Source organism: Schistocerca piceifrons, chromosome 3 (genome assembly GCF_021461385.2).
Source record: "Schistocerca piceifrons isolate TAMUIC-IGC-003096 chromosome 3, iqSchPice1.1, whole genome shotgun sequence".
NCBI classification, from domain to species: domain Eukaryota; kingdom Metazoa; phylum Arthropoda; class Insecta; order Orthoptera; family Acrididae; genus Schistocerca; species Schistocerca piceifrons.
The window spans coordinates 927,411,749-927,439,609 of NC_060140.1; the positions used below are offsets into that span (position 1 = coordinate 927,411,749).

At 43.6% G+C, this 27,861-nt stretch overlaps 1 protein-coding gene across 1 annotated transcript in view; it reads left to right on the forward strand.

Moving 5' to 3' along the window:
• Positions 1-26,264, forward strand: part of LOC124789230 (facilitated trehalose transporter Tret1-like) — a 130,705-nt gene extending 104,441 nt beyond the window's left edge. Inside the window, exons 3-6 of the mRNA XM_047256524.1 lie at positions 426-695; positions 12,616-12,924; positions 17,808-17,916; positions 25,398-26,264. Coding sequence (XP_047112480.1) covers positions 426-695; positions 12,616-12,924; positions 17,808-17,916; positions 25,398-25,669 — 960 coding nt within the window. The 3' untranslated portion in view covers positions 25,670-26,264. The remainder of the gene's footprint in view (positions 1-425; positions 696-12,615; positions 12,925-17,807; positions 17,917-25,397) is intronic.
• Positions 26,265-27,861: the final 1,597 nt, after the last annotated feature.

A 27,861-nucleotide genomic window follows, 5' to 3' on the forward strand; every position in this document is an offset into this window, starting at 1 on the left:
TCGACAACGAGGTCATTAGAGACGGAGCGCAAGCTCGGGTTAGGGAAGGATTGGGAAGGAAATTGGCCGTGCCCTTTCAAAGGAACCATCCCGTCATTTGCCGGAAACGATTTAGGGAAATAACGGAAAACCTAAATCAGGATGGCCGGAGACGGGATTGAACCGTCGTCCTCCCGAATGCGAGTCCAGTGTGGTAACCACTGCGCCACCTCGCTCGGGGATAATATGAGTGGTACCAGGTGTACCCTCCGCCACATACAGTACAATTGTTTACGGAGTGTAGATGTAGATAGAATTCACTGATGCTCGTCTACTCGTTCCCACCTGGTATACACCAAATGTGCGATTCAAGCCAAATTCTGATTTTGTGTAGCTAAGCTGCGAGGGTTCGCAGTCGCACCTAACGTGTGACTTTGCACTCGCAGGCGGACGTGAGGGGAGGCCTGTGCTCGCTGATCCAGGCGTCCAACACGCTGGGCTTCATGATGGACTACTGCGTGGGCCCGTTCGTGTCGTACGCGACTCTGGCGCTCATCGGGCTGGCGTCGCCGCTGGTGGCCGTGGCGTGCTTCGCCTGGATGCCCGAGTCGCCCTACTACCTGCTGGCCGTGGGGAAGGACGCCGCCGCCGAGAAGGCGCTGCGCTGGCTGCGGGACCCTGACCGCGACGTCGCCTCGGAGCTGCGCGAGATGAAGGTCCGTCTGCCGTCTCTCAAATCTGCCGTCTCCTCTTCCTCTCTTCTCCGTCGCACACTGAATCGTTCTTAATTTAAGTATCGATCAAAAATTTCCGTCTGAGGCTGTTGCTGGAGCTTATACTCAACGTAGCGCGACTCCAATGTGGGTATATACCAGGTGTACTGGTATGAAATGAGCGTTAAGATACAAATGTCTCGATAGGGAACATTTGTTGTGAACGAGCCTGGCTGGTATGACATCTGTCAAAGTTATTTAGTATACATCAAGTCATGGAACAAACAACATCATATGTTTTCATCGTGTTAACAATGTCGAATTTTGTACCACGAAGTGATGATTTGCGGAAAGCATTAATTTTTTGTTTTCATTTGAAAAAAAGTGCTGCAGAGTCGCATCGAATGCTTGTCGAGGCATATGGTGATCATGCTCTGTCGGAAGCAACATGCAAAAGATGGTTTCAACGGTTCAGAAACAATGATTTTGATGTAAGAAATGAACAACGTGGAAGACCACCAAAAAAGTTCGAAGACGCCGAATGGCAAGCAACATTGGATGAAGGTGATACTTTGAGTCAGAAGCAAATGGCAGCAATGCTAAATGTTGCACAACAAACAATTTCTGACCGTTTGAAAGCTATGGGAAAGATCCAAAAGTGTGGAAAATGGCTGCCACATGAATTGAATGAAAGACAGATGGGAAACCGAAAAACCATTTGTCAAATTTTGCTTCTAAGACATGAAAGAAAATCAATTTTACATCGAATTGTTACTGGAGATGAAAACTGGATTTATTGTAAGGATCCTAAACGGAAAAAATCATGGATTAATCCAGGACAACCATCAACATCGACTGCAAAACCAGATCGATTCGGCAAGACGAAAATGCTCTGTGTTTGGTGGGATCGGAAATGTGTGATGTATCATGAGCTTCTAAAACCCGGTGAAACTGTGAATACTAATCGCTACAGACAACAGATGATCAATCTGAACTATGTATTAATCGAAAAAAGACCAGAATGGGCCAGAAGACATGGCAAAGTAATTTTTTACACGTCAATGCACCTGGACACAGAGAAAAACTGGTTCAGGATACAATCAAAACACTTGGCTGAGAGCTGCTACCCCACCCACCGTATACACCAGTCTTGCCCCCTTCCGAATACCATTTCTTTTCATCAATGGGACACGCATTGGATGAGGAAAACTTCGATTCCTACGATTGGTTGGCTTCAAAAGACGAACATTTCTATTAGCGTGGTGTTCACAAATTGCCAGAAAGGTGGTCAAAATGTATAGAAAGCAATGGTCAGTACTTTGAATGAAATGTTTTTAATTTTCAATTCAAAATTAGTGTTTCATTTTCACAAAAAAACGCTCATTTCATACCGATACAATTGGTAAGCACCGAGATGCAAGCAAGCGATTAGTATGGAGTTAGTGTATTTCCGACGAGCGTGTGGTAAAGTCGGAAAGTGAACTAAGGCGACATTATTACCAAATGCGTCCAAACAGTTCAAATTCAGATGGCTCTAAGTACTATAGCACTTAACAATTGGGCTCATCAGTCCTCTAGACTAAGAACTACGTAAACCTACCTAAGCTAAGGACATCACACACACCCATGCCCGAGGCAGGATTCAAACCTGCGACCGTAGCAGCCGCGTGGAAACAGTACCAGTCTACAGTTATTCTTTTCTTGGCTGCCGAAGGACGAACAATAATAGACATCCGTCGGAGAATGAATATATGAATATGTGTGGGACAGCATGTATGTCGGAAACCGCCTTTGTGGGATGATGCGCCAAGTTCAGCGCTGCTTCGTGATAACGCAGGTCCCCGTATCGCAACGCAGAAGTTATATCACCTCCAGTGGGAGACACTAAAGCACTCGCCCTATAGTCCTGATCTCTTCTCACAACATTACCCCGCCTTCGGGTCCCTTAAAAAAGGCGTGAAGGGACGACGCATCCTTTCGGACGAGGATCTGCAACTGGTAGTTAGGGACATCTTCATGCAGCAGGGCCAGTATTTTATCACTCTGGTGTGTCGGTCTGGTGATTGTCTCAGTGGTCACAGCTATTTTGCTTGATTGGCATACCGATTCTGGACTCTAGGGCCTTCGAAAGCAAACTGTTTTGCTGCCCTCATACTATCACGAGAAAAAATACACTACTGCCCATTAAAATTGCTACACCAAGAAGAAATACAGATGATAAATGGGTATTCATTGGACAAATATATAGTACTAGAACTAATACGTGATTAGATTTTCACGCAATTTGGGTGCATAGATCCTGAGAAATCAGTACCCAGAACAACCACCTCTGGCCGTAATAACGGCCATGGTACGCCTGGGCATTGAGTGAAACAGAGCTCGGATGGCGTGTACAGGTACAGCTGCCCATGCAGCTTCAACACGATACCACAGTTCATCAAGAGTAGTGACTGGCGTATTGTGACGAGCCAGTTGCTTGGCCACCATTAACCAGACGTTTTCAGTTGGTGAGAGATCTTGAGAATGTGCTGGCCAGGGTAGCAGTCGAACATTTCTGTATCCAGAAAGGCCCGTACAAGAGCTGCAACATGCGGTAGTGCATTATCCTGCTGAGATGTATGGTTTCGCAGGGATCGAATGAAGAGTAGAGCCACAGGTTGTAACACATCTGAAATGTAGTGTCCACTGTTCAAAGTGCCGTCAATGCGAACAAGAGGTGACCGAGACGTGTAACCAATGGCACCCCATACCATCACGCCGGGTGATACGCCAGTATAGAGATGACCAATACACGCTTCCAATGTGCGTTCACAGCGATGTCGCCAAACACGGATGCGACCATCATGGTGCTGTAAACAGAACCTGGATTCATCCGAAAAAATGACGTTTTGCCATTCGTGCACCCAGGTTCGTCGTTTCGTACACCATCGCAGGCGCTCCTGTCTGTGATGCAGCGTCAAGTGTAACCGCTGATATGGTCTCCGAGCTGATAGTCCGTGCTTCTGCAAATGTCGTCGAAATGTTCGTGCAGATTGTTGCTGTCTTGCAAACGTCCCCGTCTGTTGACTCGGAGATCGAGACGTGGTTGCACGATCCGCTACAGCCATGCGGATAAGATGCCAGTCATCTCGACTGCTAGTGATACGAGGCCGTTGGGATCCAGCACGGCGTTCCGTATTACCCTCCTGAGCCCACCGATTCCATATTCTGCTAACAGTCATTGGATCTCGACCAACGCGAGCAGCAATGTCGCAATGCGATAAACCGCAATCGCGATAGGCTACAATCCGACCTTTATCAAAGTCGGAAACGTGATGGTACGCACTTCTCCTCCTTACACGAGGCATCACAACAACGTTTCACCAGGCAACGCCGGTCAAGTGCTGTTTGTGTATGAGAAATCGGTTGGAAACTTTCCTCATGTCATCACATTGTAGGTGTCGCCAACGGCGCCAACCCTGTGTGAATGCTCTGAAAAGTTAATCATTTGCATATCACAGCATGTTCTTCCTGTCAGTTAAATTTCGCGTCTGTAGCACGTCATCTTCATGGTGTAGCAATTTTAATGGCCAGTAGTGTATTCAACGCAACGCGATTCCAATGTGGGTACATCAGCACCGAAATGCAAGCTAGCGATTAGTACGGAGTTCGTGTCTTTCCGACGAGCGTGCGGTAAATTCGGAAAGTGAACTAAGGCAACGATATTACCAAATGCGTCCAAACAGTACCAGTCTACAGTTATTCCATTCTTGGCTGCCGAAGGACGAACAATAGTAGACATCCGTCGGAGAATGAAGGATATGTATGGGGCAACAAGTCTGACGAAACCCGCCATTGTGGAATGATGCGCCAAGTTCCGTGTTGCTTCGTGACAACGCAGGTCTCCATATTGTAACGCAGAAGTTACATCACCTCCAGTGGGAGACACTCAAGCACTCGCCCTATAGTCCTGATCCCTTCCCACGACGTTTTCGCGCCTTCGGATCCGTTATCTTTGAATATTGATTATTGCGTGATATGAAAGTTGGTGGTAATAATATATGCTCTACGTCCTCGGCGTTTAGCGCCTCGTCTATCTGCAAGTGTGTCCCTATCCAAATTTTCTATGAGCTCTCGCTATGGCTAAATGTAACAGTCACGAATTTTGCCGCTCTTCTTTGGATCTTCTCAATCTCTTGAATCAGACCCAAGCGGTAAGGGTCCTGTACAGACGAACAATACACCAAGACTGGACGAACTAACGAATTGTAAGCTATTTCCTTCGCTGAAGGACTGCATCGCTTCACGATTCTACCAACAAACCGCAATCTAGAGTTCGCCTTGCCCGTTACTTGTGCAATCTGATCATTCCATTTGAGATCATTTCGGATAGTCACACCCAGATACTTGACGGATGTTGCCGCTTTCAAAGACTGGGCATTTATTTTATACTCGTACGTGAATGAGGATTTTCGCTTTGTTATACGCAGTAGGTTACACTTACTAATATTCAGAGATAACTGCCAGTCATTACACCACGCATTTATTTTCTGCAGGTCCTCATTGATTTGTTCTCAACTTTCGTGTGATACTACTTTCCTGTAGACTTCAGCATTATCGGCAAACAGTGTAATGCCGCTGTCAATACCATCAACCAGATCATTTACGTAAATCGCAAAAAGCAGAGGACCTATTACGCTGCCCTGGGGCACACCTGATGTTACGCTTGTTTCTGTTGAAGTCTCCCCATTCAGGACGACATACTTCTCTCTGTCTGTTAGAAAACATTCTATCCAACCGGATATGTCATCGGATGCACCGTAAGCGCGCACTTTTTGGAGCAAGCGACAGTGCGGAACTGAGTCGAACGCGTTTCGAAACTCGAGGAATATGGCATCAACATGGGAGCCCGTACCTAGAGCCTGTCGGTATCTTCCACAACTTCACTGACCTTCTTCCTGCACATCTCGCAGCAGGCTGCGCTTGCAAAGGTGGTTATTCAAACCTTTCACCGGTGGTCACATTAATGTGTCTGGACAGTGTAGAAGTGCGAGGATCACGTAACTGTTTCCCAGAAATTATCTCGACATATCACCTGCCTGTAAACACCAGTTCTACTCGATTATATAGATGTTCCTGCAATCGTTGAGTAACGGGCGCCAATAATTCTTTCAGAATTTGATAATATCTGTCCATCTAGATTTAAATTTTGTGTTCTGATAAGAAATCTTCGATTCAAACAGCTATCTCAAGTGATATTCCGCAAGCGCGTGACACTTAGATCAAATGAGACTTTGCAACGTTATCAAAGTCTTACATAAAGGCCGAACCGGAAACCATAACGAACTCCTTTAAAATAAGCATAAAAATCGTTCAGAATTCGACAGTATGTGATTAGCAGTACAGTTCTGTAAGCTACCTCCAGACAGAAAGATGAGTTGAGGTCGCAGTACGCACACACAGCCACAGACTCAACGAAAGATTTTTAAATTCAGTGAGAAGTGGCAAAGTGATTTACATACAGATTAACTATCTCATTTTACCTACAAATCTCCATTATGGATGTGTCTACATCAATTTTGCAGAAACAGCATTCTAGAAGGATGGAAGAATTAATAATGTGAAACAAACGATCCAGTGTTTTTCATTTTTTGATGTTGTATGCGTTTTAACCTGTGTTATATGCTGCAGTTTCCCTCGTTGTTGTAGTCTTAACAATTTCGCGCCTTTATGTATTCACAAACTCCGCACGCAAATTTACACTTTGTGGTAACCTTATATTTTTGTTTGATTTTATCAACAATTTTTAGCAGTGCTGATATTCACCATGTAGTCAAGAGTCTAAAGATACTTCTTCGTCCTTTTTTCATGGGTGTTAGGCATTTAACTGGCAGCGTTTGGGATCACCTTATGCCACTATTACAGTACACGTGTAATCTTAGGGCAGAAGTACTACTGATTTATAACGCTATGAAGGCGAAATTTGAGTCACTCCTCTTTGAACGTAATGAAAAGCTGTTGCCGGATTTTTGAGCGAACTAATCTGAAATCGCTTCTGCCGCTCTTAACTGTTCCCGTAGACGCACTGAGACAGTTTACACGTGAGCTCTGCGAAGACCAATCCTGCACACCAACCTTTTTTTTAGTACACTGTGCTATGGCCGTTGGATAGTAGGTTTATCTTGTAATTCAGCAGAGGTACTAATATGAAGTTCAGAGTTAGGAAATACTTTCTGAAGGTTGTTGTCTGGTACGAAAATGTACTATTTAGAAGAGAATAGAAGTATTTGAAATGCGGTGCTACAGAAGAATAATAAACTTTAGATGGGTAATCGAAGAACCACTGGTGACAAGTGTATTGTGGCACAATTTGACTGAAAGAAGGGATCATTTGGCAGACAACACCCTGAGGCATCAATGAATCGTCCATATGGTTACGGTGAGGAATGGATGAGGGGGATAAAAATTGTAGAGTGGATACAGCTTCCTGCAGTAATACAGAGGTGAAGAAACTTGCACAGGACAGACAAGAGTAGAAAGTAATGGTACTCAGGCTTCGGGGAGGACCACGCGAGGTGGGGCAGTGGTTAACACACTGGACTCGCATTCGGCAGGACGACGGTTCAAACCCTCGTCCAGCCATCCTGATGTAGGTTTTCCCTGATTTCATTAAATGGCCTAAGGCAAATTTCGGGATGGTTCCTTTGAAAGAGCACGGTCGATTTTCTTTCCCCATCCTTCCCTCAACCGAGCGAGGTGGCGTAGTGGTTAGCAAACTGGACTCGCATTCGGGAGGACGACGGTTCAATCCTGCTTCCGGCCATCCTGGTTTAGGTTTTCCGTGATTTCCCTAAATCGCTCCAGGTAAATGCCGGGGTGGTTCTTTTCAAATGGCATGGCCGACTTCCTTCCCTAATCCGATGAGATTGATGACCTCGCTGTCCGGTTTTCTCCCCCAAAACAAACCCAACTCAACCTTCCCTCATCCGGTGGGGCCGATGACCTCGCCGTCTCGTCTTCTCCCCCAAGTCAACCATCCAACCAACCAACCAATCTCCAGGGAGGCGACTACAACAACATTTTTGGTATTTGTAGGAGTAGCAATATAGGTAATCGTTATCACTCCTAATTAACGCAGCACTGACAAGGGGACGTCACGACGTTGGAATCACGGATTTACTTCAAACTTTGTACACCTTTAGCAGCCCATTAAAACAACATAATGTGGAGGTAGTAAGAGCACTACTCTAGCAATTCAGAGAAAAACGCAAGAGAAATTTTACGCATCTTTTATGTACGAGGGAATCCCAAAAGTAAGGTCTCCTACTTTTTTATAAGTACATAGACCTGTTTATTTCTACCATGGTTTGCATCAGTTTACCTCTTGAACGTTTAGCTATTTTTTTGCATAATCACCATTTCTGTCGATTTTCGTAGACGCTATGGCAGTTTTTGTATGCCCGTGCCATACCAGCTCGCCTCCACGTTGTTCAGAAAGTTATGAACTTCTTCTTTCACCTCGTTGTCGGAGCTGAATAGCTGGGACCAAAATTAACGCTTACAGGTACTGTGAGACTCTGAAAAAACTCAAACGGGCAATTCAGAACTGGAGAAGAGGAATGTTGAGCAAGGGCGTACACATTCTCCATGACAACGCTCGCTCACACATCGCTCGGCAAACAGTTGCTCTCCTGCAACAGTTTCAGTGGAACATAACCACCCACCCACCCTATAGCCCTGACTTGGCACCCAGTGACCATCACCTGTTCACTAGATTAAAAGAACATCTGGCCGGAAAGCGATTCAGCTCCGACGACGAGGTGAAAGAAGAGGTTCATAACTTTCTGAACAGCATGGCGACGAGCTGGTATAATATGGACATACAAAAACTGCCACAGCGTCTAGAAAAATCATCAACAGAAATGGTGATTATGTTGAAAAATAGCTAAATGTTCGAGCCGTAAACTGATGTAAACCATTGTAGAAATAAACACGTCTATGTACTTACAAAAAAATAGGAGACCTTACTTTTGGGATTGTTGTTGTTGTTGTTGTGGTCTTCAGTCCTGAGACTGGTTTGATGCAGCTCTCCTCGCTACTCTATCCTGTGCAAGCTGCTTCATCTCCCAGTAGGTACTGCAGCCTATATCCTTCTGAGTCTGCTTAGTGTATTCACCTCTTGGTCTCCCTCTACGATTTTTACCCCCCGCGCTGCCCTCCAATACTAAATTTGTGATCCCTCGATGCCACAGAACATGTCCTACCAACCGATCTCTTCTTCTAGTCAAGTTGTGCCACAAACTCCTCTTCTCCCCAATTCTATTCAATACCTCCTCATTAGTTATGTGATCTACCCAACTAATCTTCAGCATTATTCTGTATCACAACATTTCGAAAGCTTCTATTCTCTTCTTGTCTGAACTATCGTCCATGTTTCACTTCCATAGATGGCTACACTCCATACAAATACTTTCAGAAACGACTTCCTGACACTTAAATCAATACTCGATGTTAACAAATTTCTCTTCTTCAGAAACGCTCTCCTTGCCATTGCCAGTCTACATTTTATATCTTCTCTACTTCGACCATCATCAGTTATTTTGCTCCCCAAATAGCAAAACTCCTTTACTACTTTAAGTGTCTCATTTCCTAATCTAATTCCCTCAGCATCACCCGATTTTATTCGACTACATTCCATTATCCTCGTTTTGCTTTTGTTGATGTTCATCTTATATCGTCCTTTACTTTTGGGATTACCTCGTAAATTATATTTCTGTGCAAAGGTACTGGTCGCAAGAATTCATTATGGTCATGTGCTTAGCGTTGGTGTGAGGCAAGATGACGAGGCGACGGTTCGAATCCCGCCAACCCTTACTTTTTAATGTAATTTTTTTTTCATTACTGGTCTCAGTATTTAATTTATATGACGTTTGAGAGGTAATATAATGAAAGAAAACCCCATGTATTTTGATGAAGTTGTAGTGCATTTGATATGTTATCTGACTACTTACTGTATGTAATTAAATTTTCAAGGAGGAGGGGCAGGATTTGAAAGCCCATGTCAGACCTCGATAAATAATGATGCGAATGACGTTACTTACAATCAGTGATTTAGTAAGTCACAGCGTGCCAGAAAAAAGAGTAATGTGGAATTATTTGTCGCACGTGCTCTCGGCATGTCACGTTACAGGATGTTAGTTGTCATGCAGACATGGAAACGACAAATTGAACTTTCATGCAAATACACGTACTTTTTTCCAATATATTACTTCTCAAATGTTATATAAATTAAATAATGAGACCAGGAATGAAAAAAATATGGGTTAAAATTCGAGCTGTCGCCTCGTCCACGACCCGCCAGCCGTGCGGTAACGCTAACCACGTGACCACAAGGAATTCTTACGGTGGGCACCTTTGCACACACACACGATTCACATAACAGCCTCGTAAAGCTTCTCTTGCGATTTTCTCTGAATTGCTAGAGTAATGCACCTTACTGCCTTCACATTATCTTGTATTAATGGTCTATTAAAGGTGTTTGAAATAAATCCGTAAGCCCAATGTCTCCCCTTACAACTACTGCATTTACATTGGAATAATTAGAATCTATCCTCACATTCCCATACGGTGCAACGTCTGATCTTTGTCACATCTAAATACCCTACAAATCTGTACACTGCACGATTTGACCAGCGGATTAAATGGAGACCGCAAAGAGGTCGCTTTCAAACACCGTCAGGAACTGATGTCGCGATCTCACATGAGTACACGGCATCTACGTATCCTTCACAGAGATCACTCAACATCTGATACAGTTCACGTTCATTATACAGGGCCGTCCATTGATTGTGACAGGGCCTAATATCTCACGAAATAAGCGTCAAACGAAAAAACTACAAAGAACAAAACATGTCTAGCTTGAAGGGGGCAACCAGATGGTGCTATGGTTGGCCCACTAGATGGCGCTGTCAAACGGATATCAACTGTTTTTTTTTTTAATATGAACCCCCATTTTTTATTACATATTCGTGTAGTACGTAAAGAAATATGAATGTTTTAGTTGGACCACTAGATGGCGCTGTAATAGTCACAAACATATGGCTCACAATTTTAGACGAACAGTTGGTAACAGGTAGGTTTTTTAAATTAAAATACAGAACCTATGATCGTTTGAACATTTTATTTCGGTTGTTCCAGTGTGATATATGTACCTTTGTGAACTTATCATTTCTGACAACGCATGCTGTTATAGCGTGATTACCTGTAAATACCACATTAATGCAATAAATGCTCAAAATGATGTCCGTCAGCCTCAATGCATTTGGCAATACGTGTAACGACATTCCTCTGAACAGCGAATAGTTCGGCTTGCGTTATGTTCGCACATGCATTGACAATGCGCTGACGCATGGTGTCAGGCGTTGTCGGTGGATCACGATAGCAAATATCCTTCAACTTTCCCCACAGAAAGAAATCCAGGGACGTCAGATGCGGTGAACATGCGGGCCATGGTATGATGCTTCGACGACCAATCCACCTGTCATGAAATATGCTGTTCAATACCGCTTCAACTGCACGCGAGCTATGTACCGGACATCCATCATGTTGAAAGTACATCGCCATTCTGTCATGCAATGAAACGTCTTGTAGAAACATCGGTAGAACATTACGTAGGAAATCAGCATACATTGCACCACTTAGATTGCCATCGATAAAATGGGGGCCAATTATCCTTCCTCCCATAATGCTGCACCATACATTAACCCGCCAAGGTCGCTGATGTTCCACTTGTCGCAGCCATCATGGATTTTCCGTTGCCCAATAGTGCATATTATGCCGGTTTTACATTACCGCTGTTGGTGAATGACGCTTCGTCGCTAAATAGAACGCGTGTAAAAAATCTGTCATCGTCCCGTAATTTCACTTTTGCCCAGAGGCAGAACTGTAAACGACGTTCAAAGTCGTCGCCATGCAGTTCCTGGTGCATAGAGATATGGTACGGGTAATGTGACAGTGTCACCACCGACGATATTGAGATTCCCGATACTCGCGCAATTTGTCTGCTACTGATGTGCGGATTAGCCGCGACAGCAGCTAAAACACCTACTTGGGCATCATCATTTGTTGCAGGTCGTGGTTGACGTTTCACATGTGGCTGAACACTTCCTGTTTCCTTAAATAACGTAACTATCCGGCGAACGGTCCGGACACTTGGATGATGTCGTCCAGGATATCGAGCAGCATACATAGCACACGCCCGTTGGGCATTTTGATCACAATAGCCATATATGAACGCGATCTCGTCCTTTTCCGCAATTAGTAAACGGTCCATTTTAACACGGGTAATGTATCAGGAAGCAAATGCCGTCCGCACTGGCGGAATGTTACGTGATACCACGTACTTACGCGTTTGTGGCTATTACAGCGCCATCTATCACAAAGCGAAAAAAGTGGACCAACTATAACATTGATATTTCTTTACATACTACACGAATATGTGATAGAAAATGGGGGTTCCTATTTAAAAAACACAGTTGATATTCGTTTGACCTATGGCAGCGCCATCTAGCGGGCCAACCATAGCGCCATCTGGTTACCCCGTTCAAGGTAGACAAGTTTCGTTCTTTGTAGTTTTTTCGTTTGACGCCTATTTCGTGAGATATTTGGCGAGGTCACTATCAATGGACCACCCTGTATACCCTACCAGGCCTGGTAGCAATACTAAACACCAAAAACTCCAACGCACTATGCTGGTGGCCGTTCTACCTGCAATAGAGAACTGCAGCTCACATCATTTACATGTTCGCCAGTGGTGTGTACGTGTACAATGTTCCAATGACGTCCGAGCACGTATTCTGGGTGCTGCACATTTTTTGTCAGGAAGCGTGTATTTATAGATTAACGAACATCCTTACCTCAAAAGACGGAATACTGCTGTTCGCAGAAAGCTGTGGAGGACTCCAAGGTGAACGAGGCGTCGGTGCTGGACCTGTTCCGGTCCCGCAGGTGCCGCCGCGCGCTGGCCATCTCTCTGGGCGTGGTCTGCGCCGAGCAGCTGGCGGGCATCAACGCGGTGCTCTTCTACACGCAGAGCATCTTCATCGCAGCGGGCGGCGCCGTCAGCGACAGCGTGGCTCCCATCATCATCAACGGCATCATGCTCGTGGAGGCGTGCATCGTGCCCTTCCTGGTGGATCGCGTCGGCCGCAGATTCCTGCTGATCTTCTCTTCCAGCGGCATGTCTTTCGCTCTGGTGAGTCCACGAAGGAAAAGCTGGGTGGCCTGTGTACCGCTCGGAGGACGTGGAGAGAAATAAGCAGTAAGATGAAAGTCTGGATCATATCGCTAGCCCTGCGCATATACTGTAACTAGTGGCACACCGTCTGCTAAAAACAAGGGTTTGATTCACGTGTGTGTCTGGCACTACACAGTGTTACCTTTTCATAAAAGTCCAAAGTGTATACTCCGCCTCCGCCTGCGCCTCCGCTGGTTTGAGGGTCGGGACAAAAGGCATCACTTTTGTGACCAGAGGGTCTGTGGCGAGTCGTTCTCCGATTACGTGCCTCCACTGCAAGTTGTTTTGGATCACTCGAAATAACTTTTCGATGTTGTTGTTGTGGTCTTCAGTCCTGAGACTGGTTTGATGCAGCTCTCCATGCTACTCTATCCCGTGCAAGCTTTTTCATCTCCCAGTACCTACTGCAACCTACATCCTTCTGAATCTGCTTAGTGTATTCATCTCTTAGTCTCCCTCTACGATTTTAACCCTCCACGCTGCCCTCCAATACTAAATTGGTGATCCCTTTATGCCTCGGAACATGTCCTACCAACCGATCCCTTCTTCTGGTCAAGTTGTGCCACAACCTTCTCTTCTCCCCAATCCTATTCAATACTTCCTCATTAGTTATGTGATCTACCCATCTAATCTTGAGCATTCTTCTGTAGCACCACATTTCGAAAGCTTCTATTCTCTTCTTGTCCAAACTATTTATCGTCCATGTTTCACTTCCATACATGGCTACACTCCATACGAATACTTTCAGAAATGACTTCCTGACATTTAAATCAATACTGGATGTTAACAAATTTCTCTTCTTCAGAAACGCTTTCCTTGCCATTGGCAGCCTACATTTTATATCCTCTCTACTTCGACCATCATCAGTTATTTTGCTCCCCAAATAGCAAAACTCCTTTACTACTTTAAGTGCCTCATTTCCTAATCTAATTCCCTCAGCATCACCCGACTTAATTAGACTACATTCCATTATCCTTGTTTTGCTTTTGTTGATGTTCATCTTATATCCTCCTTTCAAGACACTGTCCATTCCATTCAACTGCTCTTCCAAGTCCTTTGCTGTCTCTGACAGAATTACAATGTCATCGGCGAACCTCAAAGTTTTTATTTCTTCTCCATGAATTTTAATACCTACTCCGAATTTTTCTTTTGTTTCCTTTACTGCTTGCTCAATATACAGATTGAACAACATTGGGGAGAGGCTGCAACCCTGTCTTACTCCCTTCCCAACCACTGCTTCCCTTTCATGTCCCTCGACTCTTACAACTGCCATCTGGTTTCTGTACAAATTGTAAATAGCCTTTCGCTCCCTGTATTTTACCCCTGCCACCTTTAGAATTTGAAAGAGAGTATTCCAGTCAACATTGTCAAAAGCTTTCTCTAAGTCTACAAATGCTAGAAACGTAGGTTTGCCTTTCCTTAAACTTTCTTCTAAGATAAGTCGTAAGGTCAGTATTGCCTCACGTGTTCCAGTGTTTCTACGGAATCCAAACTGATCTTCCCCGAGGTTGGCTTCTACTAGTTATTCCATTCGTCTGTAAAGAATTCGTGTTAGTATTTTGCAGCTGTGACTTATTAAACTTATAGTTCGGTAATTTTCACATCTGTCAACACCTGCTTTCTTTGGGATTGGAATTATTATATTCTTCTTGAAGTCTGTGGGTATTTCGCCTGTTTCATACATCTTGCTCACGAGATGGTAGAGTTTGTCAGGACTGGCTCTCCCAAGGCCGTCAGTAGTTCCAATGGAATGTTGTCTACTCTGGGGGCCTTGTTTCGACTCAGGTCTTTCAGTGCTCTGTCAAACTCTTCACGCAGTATCATATCTCCCATTTCATCTTCATCTACATCCTCTTCCATTTCCATAATATTGTCCTCAAGTACATCGCCCTTGTATAGACCCTCTATATACTCCTTCCACCTTTCTGCTTTCCCTTCTTTGCTTAGAACTTTTCGATAGCCGCACTTTATTTGATTGGTTGGTTCGAGAGAGGGGACCAAACTTCGAGATCATCATTCTAATCGGATTAGCGAAGGATGGGGAAGGGAATCGGCCCTGCCCTTTCAAAGGAACCATCCCACCATTTATCTGAAGCGATTTAGGTACATCACGGAAAACCTTAATCAGGATGGCCGGGAGCGGGTTTTTAGCCGTCGTCCTCCCGAATGCGAGCCCAGTGTGCTAACCACTGCGCCACCTCACCCGGTACACTTTATTTCTGTATTTACGAGGGCTATTCGGAAAGTAAAGAACGACAGGTCGCGAAATGGAAACCATGGTGAAAATCAAAACTGTTTTATTTTCAACGGTTAGCTACACCTTCCAGCTACTTCTCTACACAGTCGCTGCTGAGACTTAGACATTTGTCATATCGTTGTACCAACTTTTCAATTCCCTTGCTGTAGAAGACAGCCGCCAGTGCTTTTCGACAATTTTCTACTCTGGACTGCAGCTCATTGTCTGTGTCAAAATATTGTCTTCATAGTGGTTCCTTGAGCAGAGATGAACCTCAGGGGTAGCCAATTCAGGCTGTATTTTGGGTGATCAAACACTTCGCATCGAAGACGCTGGAGGAGCATCTTCATTACCCCTGCATAGTGCGGCCGAGAATTGTAGTGTAGAACGAACTGCATGACAGCTATGTTATGTGGATTGCATAGCTTCAGGCGAAATCATTCGCCAGGCTCCTCATACTTAGCGGGAGACGCTAATTTCTAGCCATCTTTACGTTCTCAGTGTGAGCTCAGAACTGAAATACGATCGACGGGCATACTAGACACAGTGCCCAACGCATCTGTGCAAAGCTTCATCCATTTCGTGAACGATCGTTCCTTACTTTCCTAATAACCCTTGTATTTTTTCATACGTAGATTCAACGCCGAAGGCCCATTATCAGCGTTCAACACTAGCTATCATCGTATCCCCAGATCAAATTCCTGTCTGATCACTGACCAGACATTCAAACTTTCCATCGTTGACTGGTCTACGGAAAACGCAGTCATGTGACTTAGTCAGGAAAAAGGAAACTGCCTCAGACTGCAGTTCCGATTTCAATGCTTGTAGTCTCATTATCAGATGCAAGCTACCTGTTCGCAACAGAGACATACAGTAAAACAGTGCCGTATGTAATACACTTACATTATTTGCGAAATATTCCGTCGCTAAATGGAGGAACATAGACATACTAAAATCATAAATACATAGTATTGATTTTCCACAATAATATTTATTTAGTAGTTCGTTTTGAACCGCCTTGCACCGTTCTAGGCATCGTCAGGTAACTTAACACTAAACAGATGGTCCACACAATATCAGCAAGAGCTCATAGGTGTATAAAGATTGTTTGTCAAAGACCTCTGGTATCGGAGGACTCTATATCGACAGAAAAACACAAGTATAATATAATTTCCGAAGATCCTCTGAACAAGTAAACCTTATGGTAGTTCATACTCAAACATTGGAATTATATTAGCTAGGTGCTACTTTAGTAAGGGTGAATAATGAAACAGTGTTTGGCCATTAAGGACTAGGACAGGATTTTTTGACTAGTGCTTATTATTAGCCAAAATATCGAGTAATGTTAGTTGTCTGCCTTTATTTCCTTTCTGGAGAACATCACATTTAATATCACAAGTACACTACAACTCGTGTGTGTGCTAAAAAATGTATTGGCATCTTCCGATCGTGAATTCTGTCACTAAAGTACGTCAAGAGCCTTCACCTCCTATTTTTGTGAATCTTATGTGTAAACATATTTGCTAACGTCATTAAGGTATTCTGAAAGATGCAAACTATATATATTGCCAGTTACTACATATATTTGTAATTTTGTACATTTAATATTAGTCTAGGGATCGACATGTCAGTCTCACAACAGAAAGAGATCGTTCAATTTATTGGCAGACACGCAATTAATCTGTTAATATTATGTATTGCAACAACTTGTAAGCTGGTATGGGAAGGTCGGGTAGCATCGGACATGTAAGGTTTTGCGAAATCATACTTTCTGTAGCTTGTACATTGTTCACACTAAACAATACTATAATATGTTACTTAAAACAGGACAAAAATCGATTTCATAAGGATATTCACTCTAAGAATAAGATTTATTGGCAGAACACTAAGAAAATGCAACAAGTCTACTAAAGAAACTACCTACACAACGCTTCTGTAGTATTGCTGTGCGGAATCCGCATCAGGTAGGATCGACTTAAAAGAAGAGAAGCTCTTATTGAGCCAAAATGGGAGAGAGAGTGCGATGGACATGATAAGTGAATTAACTGGGTTGGCAGTCGTTAAAATAAAGGCGTTTTTACTTTGCGGTGAGATCTTTTCACGAAATTTCAATCACCATCTTTCGCGCTAGACGGCCGAACCTCAGATGGGATCTCTCGGCCAGTAACGCCATACGATCATTTCATTTCCCCTGGTCGCGAAAACATTTTGTTGACTCCCACTTATATAGAGAGAAATGATCATCGTAATAAAATAATAGAGGTCAGAATTCGCTCGAAAAGATTTAAGTGTTTGTTTTCTCACGCGCTGTTACAGGTTGGAAGGGTAGTGAATAGTAGAAGGTGGTTCAACGAACCCTCTGTCTGGCAACTAAGTGTGAGACGCAGTGCAGTCACGTAGATGTATATGTAGATATGCTTCAAATCCCTAGTGAATGGGTTTCTTTTGTTTTCCAGTTGATGTACCACACTTTTAACCTGTAAGGTTATGTGTCCCAGTCACAAATGATGTGCTGGACAATCGTGCTTAAAAGTAGCGAGAGGCGAGAATCAGATGCTATTATAACGCAATTGTTTAAAATGTGTGGACATTGTCGATGTTGCAGCTGTGCCTGGGCGTCTACTTCTACCTCCGTGAGACCGGGAAGTACGTAGGCAACATCGGATGGGTTCCCCTTGTCTCTCTGATTCTCTACATCGTCGTCTATACGCCAGGTAAGCTTCTTACACTTCATTTAAGACTAGCTTCATATATTACGAATTTCATTCTGTGACAGAAGGGCTTGCACCACTTATAGGGGTCAAGACACAGATAAACTAATCAAGAAGTTCAGTTCAGTTTAAATAGCAAAGTTATGCTATTTGTTACTTCATGGAGATATCTGTTGGGGCAGTGCAAAGATAACAATGGAAAGTAGATAACCACACTTGCAGCAGAAGCACCTTCCAGCATATCAGACTTCTGATACTCGGTCCCCAGTACTTTTATACGTTAATGGAATTTGGCACTGATAATACCAATCGCAGCTGAGTGGCTTGTTATGGGGTTGTGACCACTGAGGGCTACGGCGGGGTGAAGCCTCTCCGTCGTTTCTAGGTCCCCGGTTTAATACATACATACATACAATCACTGAAATGTTCGCTAATGTAAGACACAAAAATAATTTTGGTTCAGACTTTGCCACCTTATCAAGCTCAGAGCTGAGTTATGTACTCTGATGTAAATATCTTCAACTACTTCCGATCTAACAAAAACGAAAAAATTAGGAATCTCTTCCAGTTTTAAAGAAAATTTAAAATGTACTCATTCTACAAATGTATTCATTCTACAAATTGTCCGATTATTCAGATTCAGTAACTGAAACTGCTATTAGCTGTATTGCAATTCCCAGTGTGCATTAAAAAATCTGTGCGACAAGTAGTAGTATATTGTGAATAGACCTTCGTTGTCACAGATGTAATTGTTTTCTTCAAACATACAATATCCTCATGCAAGTATGACGTTATCACTAGAAGTCTATCATCAGCTATTTATTACAATTGAAGAAACGTCAACCATTTTTTTCAAAATAGCAACTTCACTACACTACTAGTTACATTTCACCGGTGTAAATACAAGCAGTATTACTCAATATACGTAAGGTTAATGTTAGTAATGTGTACAGAATAACGTTCTAATAGTGTCTACGCTTCTGTTAATGTGTACCTTTACGCGTTCCACATCGCTGATGTTTCTGATGGGAACTGCCAAACACGATCAATGAATGAAGAAATGAATGTAGAGTGCTATTGGAAGAAAGAAGTATTGTATTTTGAAATTCACTGCAAAATTTGAAAATATACAAAAACCTCATTTTGTGAAGCTTTGGCGTTAGTTGGATAGATAAAAAGAGAATTGACAGTAACATACAAGCAACAGAGATGAGATTCTTGAGGCGAATGAAGCGCTACATAAGAAGAGACTTAATAAAAAAAAATGAAAACATTCGTAATGCGTTGAATGTACATGCTATTAGCGAGGAAATAATTGAATATAGAAATGTTGGAAACAACAACTGAATAAAAGGATAGATAAAAGACTACCCCAGAAAATTCTAAACTTTAACCCTACTGGGAGGAGAAGCATACGAGGTGTGGCTAGAAAAAAACCGGACTAGTACTGGTGAAACAATAAAACGAATGCAATAAGGCTGAAAGTCGCGTGACCTGTCACGTGACTCTCGCTCCGCCTACTGCTCGAGTTTCATCTGCCTCCTGCACTCAGTCTGCCCGTGGCGTCTGTTTTAAGTAGTTGACGTTTTGTCTGTGCGTCGGAAAATGTTGAGTGTACAGAAAGAACAGCGTGTTAACGTCAAATTTTGTTTCAAACTAGGAAAGTCTGCAAGTGAACCGTTTGTAATGTTACAACAAGTGTACGGCGATGATTGTTTATCGCGAACACAAGTGTTTGAGTGGTTTAAACGATTTAAAGATGGCCGCGAAGACACCAGTGATGACACTCGCACTGGAAGACCATTGTCAGCAAAAACTGATGCAAACATTGAAAAAATCGGTAAACTTGTTCGACAAGATCGCCGTTTAACAATCAGAGCAGTGTCTGAGTTAACAGTAGTTGACAAGGAAAGTGTTAGGCAGATTCTTCATGAAAGTTTCAACATGAACAAAGTGTGTTCAAAAATGGTTCCAAAGTGTCTCACAATTGAACAGAAGGAACGCCGAAGAATGATTTGTTCTGACATCCTGGAAAACATTGAAAGTGATCCCACCTTCTTACAAAATGTTATTACTTGCGATGAATCGTGGTTTTTTACTTACGATCCCGAAACTAAACGCCAATCGATGCATTGGGAAACTCCTGGTTCTCCACGACAAAAAAAAGCACGAATGTCAAAATCGAAATTCAAGGCAATGATGATTGTTTTTTTTTTTTTTTTTGACATCAAAGGGATTGTGCACAATGATTGGGTACCAGAGGGACAAACAGTGAATCAGCATTACTACATTAGCGTCCTGGCTACCCTACGTGAGCGAGTACGGAGAAAACGGAACGATTTGTGGAGAAAAAAGTCATGCATCCTTCACCAAGACAATGCCCCAGCTCACAGTGCGTTGTCAGTGAAGACGTTTTTGGCAAAACACAACATTCCCATCTTAGATCATCCACTCTACTCACCTGATTTGGCCCCCTGTGACTTTTTTCTTTTCCCTAAAGTCAAGTCAGCTTTGAAAGGAACTAGATTTGAGACTGTTGAAGCAGTAAAAGAAAAACGACGGAAGTAATGTATGGACTTACCGAAAATGATCTGCAGCATTGCTATGAACAGTGGAAAATTCGTACGGAGCGGTGTAGAGACCGAGGAGGAGAGTACATTGAAGGAGATAACATGAAATTGTAAATAATTGTAAATAAATGTTTTTTCCAGCATCAGTCCGGTTTTTTTCTAGCCGCACCTCGTATGTCGAACAAAGAAAAGATGGACATAAACTTTGTGAAGATCGAATAGGCAGATGCCTAATTCTTGTATTTAATCCGACGACGGCAACTTTCACATACTTAAAGCACACCTTCACGTGGACTATTATTTTACAAAGTCAAATTCATGCACTATTCGCAATTACATAATACCAATACTGCATGAATTTGACTTTGTAAAATAATAATCCACGTGAAGGTGTGCTTTAAGTATGTGAAAGACTTATTTGGTGAAAGAAGGGAAAACTAAGAAAAGCCAAAACACATTTATGGCTTTCATGTGTGTAGAAACTACCTTTAAACAATTGTTTGTAATGTGAAAAGAGTAGGTGCAAAATATGTTAACAGGAAGTTCAGAATACGTGCAGATATGGTAGTAAGGCAGATAGACAACCCATATGGGAACTGCCAAAACCTGAAGAACCTCTCTGTTGTCGGGGTCGTTACGTTTTCTGTATGTGCTACACATCAACACAGGCGCTTCCAATTAGAGGCTCGTATTTGTTGTTTGGCCTCATGAACGTAACGATAAATGGTTAATAGTAGTCTATGAGCCAATATTGTCATTCAGTATCCAACCCTCTTCGAAGTGAACCTTTTACTATTTCGCTTCACCAAAATACAAAACCATCTTCTCGGCCATCCAAGTATAAATTTGCTGTGGATTACCTAAATTGAGTACAGATAATTCTGAGATTGAAGTTAAGAACTTCTGGGTTGTTAGGTTCCGTCATATTTCTTCAAAAATCGATGATTCGACCCCTCTGGAATCTCCTTCAGGATCTTGTGGTGTCCACTGCTGATTGAGCTCAATCTACAATGGACACTACATGGAAAACACCGGCGACGAAGGCTGGAGTTTGCACACCGCTAACTCAAGTAGACTCCCACTGAATGGCTACAGACGGTCTTTTCAGATGAATCTCCACTGGAGAGATGGCTGTTGGTGTGTGTGGCGCGAAACGTCAAAAAGCAAACACTCTGCAACCGTTATGACCTGGGGAATGTTTTCGTGGCATTCGCTGGGTGATCTTGTCTTCCTGGAAGACGCAGCGATCAACACAAGTTCGTATCTATCCTTGGGGACCACACCCACCTCCAAGTGCAGCATCTACCAGCACCATGATGGAACGTGTCACACAGTCGCAGTGGACGTGCGTGTTTTGAAGAGAGCCAGAATGAGTCTACCGTACTCTTCTGGTCGCAGACTCACCGCATTTAAAGTTAGGCGAGAATCTGTGGGACCACCTCGATTAGTCTGTTCGCGCCATGGATCCTCAACCGAAAATCCTAACATAGCTGACCACGGCTCTAGAGACGGCATGACTCTACATAGGTGTCGGTGCCTTCCAGAATCTCACTGACTCTCTACCTTCACACCTCGTAACGGCCCGCTTTGCAAAAGACTGTTATTCAGCTTTCTGGCAGGTGGTCACGTTAATGTGACAGAACGGTATGGTTCCAATTCCAAAGGAAGGAGGGGCTGACAGATGTGAATATTATCGAACTATCGGTTTAGTGAGTAGTAGTTACAAAATGAATAGTGGTTACAAAACACAGAAACGAATTCTTTACAGACCAATCGAAAAACTGGTAGAAGCCGACCTCGGGGAAGATCGTTTTGGGTTCTCGAGAAATGCGGAACACGCGAGACAATACTCACCCTTTGACTTATCTTAGAAGAGATTAAGGAAAGGCAAACCTACCTTTACAACATTTCTAGATTCGGAAAAAGCTTTTGACAATGTTGACTGGAATACACACTCTAAATTTCTGAACGTAGCAGGGGTAAAATACAGAGGGTGAAAGGTTAGTTGCAACTTGTACACAAACCAGACGGCAGTTGTAAGAGTCGAAGTGCTTGTAAGAGTAGCAATGGCAGAAAATGGAGTGAAGCAGGTTTTTAGCCTATCCCAATGTTATTCAGTCTGTACATTGAGCAAGTTGTGAAAGAAACCAAGCCGGCCGTAATGACCGAGCGGTTCTAGACGCTACAGTCTGGAACCGCGCGACCGCTACGGTGGCAGGTTCGAATGCTGCCTCGGGAATGGATGTGTGTGATGTCCTTAGGTGAGTTAGATTTAAGTAGTTCTAAGTTCTAGGGGACCGATGACCTCAGAAGTTAAGTCCCATAGTGCTCAGAGCCATTTGAACCAAAGAAACCAATGAGAAATTTCGAGACTGAATTAAATTTCAGGGAGAAGAAATAAAAGGTTTGAGATTAGCCGATGACATTGTAATTATTTTACCCGAGACAGAAGAGGACTTTGCAGTTGCACGGAATGGACAGTGTCTTGAACGGAGGATTTAAGACGGACGTCAACAAAAGCAAAGCAAGGTAATGGAATGTTGTCGAGTTAAATCAGGTGACCCTGGGGGAATTAGGATACGAAATGAAACACTAGAAATTATAGATCAGTTTTGTTATTTGGGCAGTAAAATAACTTATGACGGCCAAGGGAGAGAGGATATAAAATACGGAATGGCCGTGATTGAAACACTTTCCCGACGAAGAGAAATGTGTTAACCTCGAATATAAAGTGTTAGGAAGTCTTTCCTGAAGGCATTTGTCTGGTGTGTTGTTTTGTACGGAAATGAAGCGTGGACAACAAGCAGTGTGGAGAAGAAGAGAATAGAAGAGTTTGAAATGTGCTGCCACAGAAGAGTGCTGAGGGTTATATTTAAACCGACAAACTCTGGGAGGCTGTAAGGGACATCAAAACAAATATTTTTCCCTAGTGTCTTTTTTTCCTATGGGGGGTATTTAAACCGGTAGAGGAAGATGTCTCTGGCGGCAAATTAATTAAACCAACAAACACTTTTCCATTTTCTTATGACCAAGAGACAACACATTAACACAGCCCAATTTCAATTACAGTAGATTTTCAGAAATGCCTCCATTGACGCGTAAACAAAGGTTACACCGTCGGATCATGTTCTGTCTGACACGGGTAAAAACCCCAGGAGTATCCTGAATTGTTCCTGCTGCTGCTACTATCTGGGCAACCAGATCCTCTTCTGATGCAACAGGAGTTGCGTAAACAAGGTTGCGCATCTCTCCCCACACAAAACAGTCAAGAGGGGACATATCTGGGGATCGAGCAGGCCATGGTACAAGACCACCTCTGGCAATCCACGTTTCTGGGAACCGTCGGTCCAGGAATCGACGCACACGACGACTGAAATGTGCCGGCGCCCCGTCATGTTGGAATCACGTGCGTTGCCTTGTAGGGAGCGGGCCGTTTTCCACCAGTTCTGGCAATGCTCTGGCGCGAGAATTGTAATAGTGCCTGTCAATTAATGGCCTAGGTAGCAGATACGACCCAGTTAAACAGTCCCCAGCAACACTGACCCACACATTAACGAAGAACCGCACTTGATGGGCGCTAGTAACTGTGGCATATGGGTTATCCTCAGTCCAACCATGCGAATTGTGCATGCTGAAGACTCCATCACGCCCGAACATTCCTTCATCGGTAAACAACAAAGAGGATGGAAATGTAGGATGCATTTCACACTGTTCCAGGTACCACTGCGAAAACTGTGCTCTGGGTGGATAGTCAACTGGTTCCAGGTTGTGGACACGCTGTTAGTGAAATGGACGTAACAACTGCTCTCGAAGGACAGTTCTTACGTTCGTCTGATTCGTCCCCATGTTACGTGCAATTGTGTAAGTGCTGTTGAAGGATCCCGCTCCACATGCTGCAAGAAAGCTTCCTCAAATTGCAGCGTTCTTACCGTGCGGCGGCGTTCCTGTCCAGGTAATGTGCTAAATGACCCGGTCTCACGCAGACTTTGGTACACAGCAGCAAAGGTTGTATGATGCGGGATACGGCGGAAGGATATTTTTGTTGATAAGCCCGCTGTGTAGCTCGTCTGTTGTGTTGCGCTACGTAGTACGCACCAACCGTATCAGTGTACTCACTCCAGGTGTATCGCTCCATTAGTAAACAGAGACAATGCACTACCACACTGGTGGACAGCAGTTGCCTACAGCTGGAGAGCGTAATACGCCCTCTAACAACTGAAGATCGTAATACGGCCTCTATCAGCTGAAGAGCGTAATACGGCCTCCACCGGTTTAAATAATCCTCATAGGAAAAAAAGACACTTGGGAGAAATATTTGTTTTGATGTCTCCTACAACCTCCCAGAGTTTGTCGGTTTAAATACTTTTCACCCTGAAGAGTAGCGTGAAGAGCCTCATCAAAGCAATCTTCGGACTGAAGACCACAGTAACAACAACAGGGTACTTTCCTATCAACTTTGTGACAACCACAACATGAATCAAGTTGTGCAGTTATTGCTAAACCCACATTATTTCCCGTAACGCTTGGTACTTTTATATCTGTCGATTAGTAGAATTGCACACGATCATTGCTGCACATATTTGAGAATTTTGTGATGAATAAATAGTGTGTACACCCAGAACAAGTATCTCTTCTTCCATACAGCCCCTTCCTGGCCCCTATACACTCAGTTTATAAAACACTGTGGATGTGGAATTTAGCCCAGGACATCAGCACACAGGAGGCTTAGGACCATACGTAGGCACGTTTCTCCCCAACTTTGGTCATACAACAGAAATAAAAATCTCCTCTGGAACCAGGGATGCTACTTTCTTCTCTAGTGTGGAATACTGTCGCATCATACCACGTTTTCAGCAGGAGCCACGGAAGTCTGATGTCTCTTTAATTTTTCTCTATGCTGTGTGTCTGTTGCAGGTTACGGCTGTCTTCCTTACACAGTGACTGGCGAAGTCTTCCCGCCGAATGCAAAGTCCGTGGCGATGCCAATGGCCGCTTTCGTGACGTGGTTCACGTCCTTCCTGGTCACCAGATTCTTCGGGGACATCGTCGCCGTCGTTGGGAACTACGGCCCGTTTTTCGTCTTCTCCGGGTGTGCACTCCTCGCTTCGTTCTACGTGTACTTCGTGGTGCCCGAAACGAATGGGAAGACTTTAGAAGAAATACAGGATATGCTCGGCGAGGAATAATGTTGGTATAAGATGTGTGGCAACTAACACCACTATGGGAGCCAACGGTCCCACCATTAGATACCTGCACTGAGAAAGGAAAGGAATAAGTTTGTTTTGCATTTTTCCAAATGTTTGGATGCAGAATGAGAAGGTGGCAACACTTCTTCTTAACTTGATTTGTCTATGAGGAGTGATCATGCAAATTGCGTGCATTAATGCATGCAACATTGAGATGCGGCGCTCGCTACTAAGAAATTAACTCCAGCGAATCATGTGTATTACGTCTTTGAAGGTGGAAGGATCACGCTTTCGTGTGATCTACAACACAAAAATACTCAGGGAGCGGTGTATCTGTTACGAAGTATGCACTGCAGTTCGTGAAAACTGACGGAGTCCTTTTAACCAGTTTGAAGAATTAGAAAATAGGAGTAGAGGTTAGTCATCTAAAGACGCATAATTCGGTACATGAGTGCGACAGAGAGGAAGAGTCTCGTCTGGGGATGCTGAGCCACCATCTCTGGTGTTGAGAGAGAGTGCGGGTGTCCGCCTAGAGAAGCTGTATCGAGGCTCCTTCAGAACGAGTGTGGTGGCTGTTGCGAGAACTAGCACACTACTGGCAGCGCACAAACACGCGCCATACATTCGTAGGAGGCATACTATACGGTGGAATAAGCATACGGTCCACAAAATGGCACTTGTAGAAGGATACTTCTAGCAAGGGACTCAAATTTAATTCATTTTCACAAAAACGTCGCTGGCCAGTAGGAGACTTCAATACAGAAAATTTCCTGTTTAGAAGTTCGTCGCATTACTGTGCAGGCTGCAGTATGAAATGTAGAATTCGTAGCTGTGTGACTAAATGTGGTGCGATGTCGCAGCCATAGACTCAATCGTGGAAAGCAAAGTTTTCCATCCTTGAGATATCACACTGTTTTCTCTCTCTTCTAGCGCATGGTATTTTCCTTTTTCGACTGACGTACTTGGGAAGAATATCTCTACTCTCTACACTACAGCATGGCTTTGTTCTTCCGATTGCACAGAAGCTCCATCGTGTAACACTGTACGCAGAGTCAGCAAGTCATAAAGGATTTTCTATTTCCGTAAACAAATGGTTGTGATTCCGTTGTGGATCAAGATTCTCGAGGAGGTCCACATGGGAAATGGGGACAGTTGACTGCCGCGTGTACTGCTGCCACGTTTGCTGTGTTGGGAATCGCCCACGGAATCCATGCGGTAGGGTGTTAGACCGCCGCATTTCAGCAGCTCGGTAAGGGCTGAATGGGGAAGCTGCAGAAAAAAGATTGAAGACGTTACTTCGATGCTGTAATGTAAAGGACCGTATCCATTTCTGACTGCAGATAAGAACAGCAGTCTCAACAACGAATTGTCACAATTTCCCGCTAATAGAGTAACAACTCAGAAAACTCAAAATATGTTGTGATTTCTAAGGCTGCAGTATGACTATTCGCGGCTGTCAACACAAAATCTGCAGTTGAGTGGAGTAGCAGATAGTGGCTGGTGAATGGGGCTATGTGCGAGGGACAATATTAAGCATGTAGCCCGATTTACATCTCGACATAGAAGAATTCATGAAACATGACATTCTTGGATCTTCTCTTGTGTTTACAGTGACAACTCAAGACCGTAAGTCTTTCTTTGACGAAGACTCCAAAGGAAAAACAATGCAGAATAGTGAGATCCGGTGATCCGGGCCGCCAGCTAAAGTTGCCGTATCCAGAAATCACACTTCCCGGAACATCTCTTCGAAACTGACACACTGAACAATTTCCCTATTTTGCTGGAACCACGTGTTAGGCAACATCCACAGCAAACAATGGCGGAAGGAGTGTCGAGAATGTGGCGGTAAGTTTCAACAGTCACAGCACCGGCACTCTCTTTTTGACTTTCGAAAGAAAAAAAAAGAAAGAAAACGTGGAACACACTATGGGCAATTATTGCACATCAAAGTCACTTGTCGGCCAAGAAAATATATTCATGAAAGTGGTTTCTGGTTGGTTCTTTTATACGGTCAGCCTCGTATATTACCATTAGCTTCTTGTGAAAATTTGAGTTTTCGAACAGCATGTGGAATTAATTTGCAACCTCTAGTTGATCCAGTTAGTAGTAAACTCTGAACAAGCTGAATTATGTGTGTATGTCAGCCTTTACGCCTTCGTTCACGCATGATGTGTTGATGCCAAGCTGTTGAC